The following is a 7,734-nucleotide window of genomic DNA, read 5'->3' as shown; positions in this document are numbered from 1 at the left end:
GTTCTCTTTCCCACACCTCCCACATCTTTTCTTTCCCCTGCACACAGATGCTACGTGCCCATACTCTTGGCAGCAATAGCATCTTAGTGGTGCTCTTTCAAAAGGCCTAACACGGAAGCTAGTGTACCCAACATATACACGATCTGGCAAAACATCACCCTGAAATGTAAGACAGACTGACGAGCTGTCCTCCCGTTTCCCCTCCCTGAATCGAGTCATCCTCCTTATCGCACCAACTCCTTCAATATCCATATCCTCCGGCTTCATCGATAATGGCACGCCACTAATTACTCCCCTCGTTTTCTTTCCTCTCAGGTAAAAAACATTCACTGAGCGATCATTAAAGAACATAATCTGTACTGCTTTCTCTGCTTGGTCTCGGTTCCTGCACTCAATCACCACCAAACCACTCCTAGTAATCCTCACAGCCTTCACCCTGCCAACCATTTCCTCCACAAACATTCCCACCGCTTGAGGCTCACTAAAAAGCCCGTCGGTTTGTGTGTCCGAACTCATCCCGACCACATATCTTCCGATATCTTCGTCTCTCTCTGAAGCTCCTTCTTTCTTTCTTTTCTTTGTATTTCCATACGCTCTTGGATCCTCAAAATCACTTCTTTCTTCCTCTGATGATTCCTTCTCCGACTCCATTTCAAACCGACCGCCACCCTCTGTATCTGGTTCGACCACAAACACAAAACTGGCAGCGACTTTTCTTTCTTCAGTGGACGACGACGGGTGTCACAGAAACACTGCAACGAATCTGAACGGCTTGAGCTGGAGAACAAAGAGCCAATCGAAACGACTCTATGTAAATACGTGTAGGAATGTTCACACCCCCAAAATGCGCAAATAAACTGTAAATACAGAGACATTTTTGCAATGTAATTACGACTTAATGACACTAAAACAACTTTCTGATGGAATAAAAACATTCTTTAACATTCCAACTGTGTTAATGTGGCAAAAAACGAAAACCAAAAAAAAAAAAAAAAAAAAGCTATTTTGGTCTATTGTGGAGTTTCATTAGAGCCGACTTGTGGTTGAAAATACTGTGAGGGGTCACATATGCTTGCCCCGTTAAAAGAGGTATATTGTGTATATCACGGATCGTTCTATTGGCATTAAAAGTATGAATTAAAAATATGAATAGTGCAGGTAAGGCACAATCAACTGTTAATTAGGGTGGCCATAAGGGGTTAATTAATTATAATAGGCAACTGTAGCTGGATGTGCATAATCGTTTCCCTTCTTTACATATGAAATAGCTATAGGCCTACTGTCCAGATCAAATTACTTCCCCAGGCATGATTCAGATATTAATCAAAGCTGTATTAATCAATGCAGCTCTGATCAAAAATATATATCGGATATCCTTTACCTTTGCAAAGGCGAGTGTGCAATTGTTGCAAAAGTAGGCCTAGGCCTTGAGCTTGAACTTAAATCAATAAATTAACGAGTTGGTTATGAGAGTAGCCTATACTTTATAACGTTCAGTCCGTCGTTGACATTGCTGTCAATATAAACTGCTCTACAAGCTCATGCGGTGAGGTGCATCGCAGAGCACCGCGTTGTACACTGTTGTGTATAACTTATAAGCTTGGGGATCTGTGCATTGTGCAGGCTGTGATGACGTTTTTTCATCCGAGGACAGATATTTCCTGTTGCCTTATATGGCGTGGAATGGGCGTGGATGTTCCATTAAACCAGGCGACACCAGGCGAATCCCTTGGGAAAGAGGCGAAATGAGATACACGGGCAATCCGCACACAAGTCATTACGCCACCTTAGCTGAATGACACGTGATCTTGCCACAGCTTGATTGGGCGGATAAATACACTATCATTACGCATTTCATTTACACCTGGTCGTATATTTCCGTTGTGAATTTGGCCCTATAACACTATACAATATAGGCTACACACTATAACACAACTAAGGACCTCAACACACAGTATTTGAATCCTCCTATGCTTAAGATTGGATCTTTGAACCGCTCACACCAGAAGGTAATCATAGCCGACATGTGCTCTGGATCTAGGCTGGGGTACAAACGTTTTCAGGCCACGTCCCAATCTGCCATTTGTGAAACATCATGAAAGGAGACTCCACAGTACACTAGCACTGTTCCTAAACAATAATATCATGAAAGGAGAGCCCACAGTTCACTAGCACTGTTCCTAAACAATTATAACATCATGAAAGGAGAGCCCACAGTTCAATAGCACTGTTCCTAAACAATTATAACATCATGAAAGGAGACTCCACAGTTCACTAGCACTGTTCCTAAACAATAATAACATCATGAAAGGAGACTCCACAGTACACTAGCACTGTTCCTAAACAATTATAACATCATGAAAGGAGACTCCACAGTACACAGTACACTTGTCACGGTGTGAATCAAGAAGGTAGGACCCAAGTGCAGAACAGGAAGGTGCAGAGGCAGGGAAGAAATTGCTAGAGGGTTTATTCCAAAATCTAGGATACAAGGCAACATCACACTTAACATCAAACAATGAACTGACAAAGAACTAAAAAAAACAGGGCTATAAATACACACAGGGAAAACTCAAAATCAAGACAGGGATTGGCTAAGAGACTAACAAGACACAGGTGGAGCAAACTAATAATCACAGGTGAGACAAGACAGGTAACCATAACCACAAAGGAAACCAGGGCACTAAATACTACAAAATAAAGGAGCACAACACTAAAACACACAAACTAGGAACAAGGAACACTAGAACACAGCAGAAATCGTCACGGATCGTGACACACTAGCACTGTTCCTAAACAATAATAACATCATGAAAGGAGAGGCCACAGTTCACTAGCACTGTTCCTAAACATTTAAACATCATGAAAGGAGACTCCACAGTTCACTAGCACTGTTCCTAAACATTTAAACATCATGAAAGGAGACTCCACAGTTCACTAGCACTGTTCCTAAACATTTAAACATCATGAAAGGAGACTCCACAGTTCACTAGCACTGTTCCTAAACATTTAAACATCATGAAAGGAGAGGCCACAGTACACTAGCACTGATCCTAAACAATTATAACATCATGAAAGGAGAGTCCACAGTACACTATGTGACTAGGACTGTTCCTAAACAATTAGCACATAATAAACAGAAGTATGATGTTTAGGCATTATTATTCTAAACCAACACACAGTCAACCAGTTGAAGAAATCACAGACGGTGGCTTTAACCTTTAGTTTTATCGAATATATAGATAAACAATCATGTTTTTATGGAAGATACTTCTGAAAAGAAAACAGACAGACAGAAGGACAGACAATGAAACAGAAGGATCGATCAATCTATAGATCGATAGTTTTTTATTACAGTGTCCTGCATCATAAGATGCCCAGCCCACAAGGGCTTACAAGACAATCACTAAAAGGACATACATCAACACACCACAAACACAATACATAAACAGTTATGGATACATTGTTCTGCAAGGTAACGCCTTCTCTATGAATTTTCCTAAAAACAAAAACATCCAAATATATGGTTTCTTATCCTGGATTTTTTCATCTTACATTTTCAGAATTTCTTACATCATGGTACAGTGGACAGTAAGCTTGTAGATCAGCTATTTTCGGTGTGCGATGTGCTTCCAAATAACTTAAATCAGTTGTGGCGACTGAGCACGTTAATTCATGTAGATGTAAAATTAGACTTTACAACAACAAATATTGAACAAAGTGAATTCAGATGATAATTATATAAACATTTCTATGATTCCAGAAGTGTTCACCACAGAGCAGAGTCTCCGACACCCAGCTGTGTGTCTATGAAGAGTGACTGGTCTAAGGATTCCATTGTGAACTTCAGGAATGAACCTGGACCTTCAAACACAAAGTAAGATCACTGTTCATTGATCTCTGTGAACGTCAACTGGAAAGAAAGAATTAATCCATAAAGACATAATTAAATATAAAGTAGTTTTACGTTGGTTGTAGAAAATAGAAGATGAAGAAAATAATCTGAAACCTGTGGTAATTTGATAGACTTTGGGCTCCATTTCCGTCACCGCTAAACCCCTTATCCCTAAACTTCTTTGCCTTTTTTTTACTATTTTGCAAAACATTTTTGAATAGTTAAAATGGCCAGGCCAGTCTAGGGATATGGGGTTTAGCGGTGACGAAAATGGAGCCCTTTGTGTCAAATAGATGTTTGAAAGATGATCAAGAATCTGTACAACAAAGAACCACCTTTAAAAAGTTGAGTTACTCATATTTGTCAATATCATTATAATATAATACCCAGCATGCTTTTATGTCATCTTGTTAGTTAGGGTAACAGTCTCTCCTGCCTGTCAGAAATCACTCTCATGATGTCCATGTTGTTGACAATACAGCAGCTAGGATTTGAACTGGTGAAGTCAAGAAGATATAGAGAACCCAGCACTGCCAATAGTACAAATGTAGTTGTTTTTTAAAGCAAAAACTACTATTACAACTAGTTAGAGTGTACTGATGCTGCACCCTACTGGCTCACCTGCCAGTGAGGACAAACATGGATGTGTCTTAATCAGTCAGACAAATTGACAAACATAATTTATATCTTAAATAATAATGTATGATTGAAAGATTTATGAATATACCATATAGTTCCATGACGTGGAGATAATTATTGTACATCAACACAATTCAGAGTGAACATATCAATGATGTAATATGTCATACTATATTATTATATGTCCATATTAAAGACTATTCTATAGTAATACATTGTCTTCATCTCCACAGAGAGAGGAAGAGGAGTCGTGTTGTGACAGAGCAGACGTCCAGGTGTTCAGGGTGTGAGGAGGTTCTGACAGATCCAGTCTCTACCAGCTGTGGACACTGGTTCTGCAGACAGTGCATCACCTCATACTGGGACCAGTCTGCTCCCACAGGACACCGTGGCTGTCCCCAGTGTGGAAAGACATCCAGAACCACACCTGGACTTTTCTGTAGGGTATTAAATTAGTAATATGTGCTGTAAAGATGTAAAGTTATAAGTGAACCTCAATGCTTATGAGAATGTTCTTCTCATTTCAGATGTCAGTCTGCAGGATGATTTGAACGATTATAAGGACAGTCTGAACAGTCTTGATGAAGTGAAAGACGACATGACGGAAGAGTCTGGAACCTCCGTCACCAGCACCTACTCAGAGCTCTATATCTCAGCGGGAGAGAGCGAAGGGGTTAATCGCCAACATGAGGTGATACAGCTTGAGACGGCTTCCAACATGAAGACCTTCCATGACGAACCAATCAACTGCTGTAAAATCTTTAAGATCCTCCTCCCTGGCAGAAAGACACCCAGCACAAGTGTTCTGACCGAAGGCATCGCTGGCATTGGAAAAACATTCTCTGTGCGCAAGTTTGCTCTGGACTGGGCAAGAGGTTTGGAGAATCAAGATATAGATCTCCTGGTTCCCTTTTCATTCCGGGAGCTGAACTTGGTCAGAGATAAGCAGTACAGTCTTCTCAACCTGATCCATGATTTCCACCCAACATTAAAGAAGATCACAGCAGAGCAGCTCGCTGCCTGGAAAGTTTGCTTCATCTTTGATGGCCTCGATGAAAGCAGGTTTCCATTGCACTTCGACAAAAATGAAATCATCTCTGATGTCACAGTGACATCATCGGTGGATTATCTGTTGACAAACCTCATCAAGAGGAATCTGCTCCCCTCAGCCCTCCTCTGGATAACCACCAGACCAGCAGCAGCCAATCAGATCCCTCCTGCATGTGTTGACATGGTGACAGAAGTGCGAGGGTTCACAGACCCCCAGAAGGAGAAGTACTTCAGGAAGAGATTCAGTGAAGAGAAGCTGGCCGACAGAGTCCTCTCACACTTGAAGACATCGAGGACCCTCCACATCATGTGTTACATCCCACTCTTCTGTTGGATCATTGCTACCGTTCTGCTGGACATGTTGAGGACACACACCACGATAGGACAGCTGCCCAAGACCCTGACTGAGATGTGCTGCCAATTCCTGTTGGTTCTGACAAACAGGAAGAAGCAGAAGTATGATGAGACTCATGATGTGAACAAGAAAGAAAAAGAAAAGGGGACACAACAGCAGCTCACAGAGACTGACAGGGATGTTCTTCTGAATCTGGGCAAGCTGGCATTTAAACACCTGGAGAAAAGTAGCATCATGTTCTACCAAGAAGACCTGGAAGAGTGTGGTCTTGATGTGAAAGACGCCTCGCTGTACTCAGGAGTGTGCACGCAGATCTTCAAAAGAGAGAGCGTGCTGTTCCAGAAAACCGTCTACAGCTTTGTTCATCTGAGCATCCAAGAATTTCTGGCTGCAGTCTACCTGTTCCACTGTTTCACGCAAAAGAACATGGAGGTACTGAAGACATTTCTGGAAGTTAAGAAATACAAGAGTGACAGCTCCCTCTCCGACTTCCTGAAAGCTGCTATAAAAAAATCCCTGAAGAGTAAAAATGGCCACCTGGACCTCTTTGTCCGCTTCCTTCATGGCCTATCACTGGAGTCCAACCAGAGTCTGTTAGGAGGTCTGCTGGGTCAGACAGAGAACAGTCCAGAGGAGATCCAGAAAGCCATCAAGAACCTGAGGAGGATGTACTCCCGTGATGCCTCTCCTGACAGATGTATCAACATCTTCCACTGTTTGATGGAGATGAATGACCACTCAATACATCAGGAGATCCAACAGTACCTGAAGTCAAAGAGCGGATCAAAGAAGAAACTGACTGGGAGCCAATGCTCTGCTCTGGCCGTCATGCTGCTGACCTCAGAGGAGGTTCTGGAAGAGTTTGACCTGAAAAAATACAACACATCAGAGCAGTTTCGACACAGACTGATCCCAGCTGTGAGGAACTGCAGAAAGGCTCGGTTAGTAGTCAATTGAATAGAAACATCCTAGAGTCAATCTGTCATTACAGTTATCAGTATAATTAGAAATGAATACTGTGCTAGTGCTAACCGACATTTGTGACTAAATTTGACTGAGGGACTGCCATTGGATTTTTTTTGAATTTTCGTTTTTTCATGTCATATGAAAGCAGGGAATCATAGCTTCAAATTTACATATTGGTTGTTCAGTTTGACCCACCAGTTTTGGAGATATGGCTTATAGAGTAATGTCTTGCAGAAAACAGCAAGTTGAGAAAACAGGCTTGAAAGGTTCACTTCTGTGGTCTGTAACATTACACCTAGCTACATGTTTAAGCATTTATTTCATATTTACATGTCGATTTCAGCTCTGACACTTATTTCAGACATGCTCTAGTATGTGAAGAGTCTGCCTATGCTATTAACTCATTTAAAAAAAAATCTGGTCACATTTGTTGATTGTGAAAGGGAACAATAATATAAGAAACTTTTTGATATCTGTGCATATGTTTGATGCAATTTTGCTGCAATTTCTGGAGCTGCTGTTTTCCTTTTCCGAGCTTGAAAATTCCAATGAGACCGCCCTGACCGCGAACGACAACGCACTGCGCATCGACGTCGTCCACCCCTCCTATATTCGCTCGCAAAGTCTCTATTTGACCGAGGTTTCGCCACAGTCCCCAAACACTTTTATTGGTTGAGATCTACAAGCTATTATTTATTAGAATGATTCAGGGGACGTCGCAACGCAATGACCGACGCTCCATATCAGCAAAGTTTTTTGCATGACTGTCAGAACGCTCGTTGCCTGCATTTGTAGATGTGTTATATAACTCAACTCTCCAGCTGGTCAG

The 7,734-nt window shown here is 41.6% G+C and overlaps 2 protein-coding genes across 2 annotated transcripts in view; both read left to right on the top strand.

Moving 5' to 3' along the window:
• Positions 1-3,769: 3,769 nt before the first annotated feature.
• LOC306938122 (protein NLRC3-like) overlaps positions 3,770-7,734 on the top strand; it is a 359,664-nt gene continuing 355,699 nt past the window's right edge. The window contains exon 1 of the mRNA XM_079522136.1: positions 3,770-3,877. Within this exon, the coding sequence (XP_079378262.1) occupies positions 3,810-3,877 (68 nt within the window). The 5' untranslated portion in view covers positions 3,770-3,809. The remainder of the gene's footprint in view (positions 3,878-7,734) is intronic.
• Positions 5,133-7,734, top strand: part of LOC306938673 (protein NLRC3-like) — a gene marked incomplete at its 5' end in the record, with an annotated part of 31,069 nt that continues 28,467 nt past the window's right edge. Inside the window, one exon of the mRNA XM_079522940.1 lies at positions 5,133-6,880. Coding sequence (XP_079379066.1) covers positions 5,133-6,880 — 1,748 coding nt within the window. The remainder of the gene's footprint in view (positions 6,881-7,734) is intronic.

This window comes from Electrona antarctica, assembly GCF_951216825.1.
Source record: "Electrona antarctica genome assembly, chromosome: 15".
NCBI classification, from domain to species: domain Eukaryota; kingdom Metazoa; phylum Chordata; class Actinopteri; order Myctophiformes; family Myctophidae; genus Electrona; species Electrona antarctica.
Note: the sequence above shows the minus strand (reverse complement) of the source record. Positions and strands in the feature narration are given on the sequence as shown.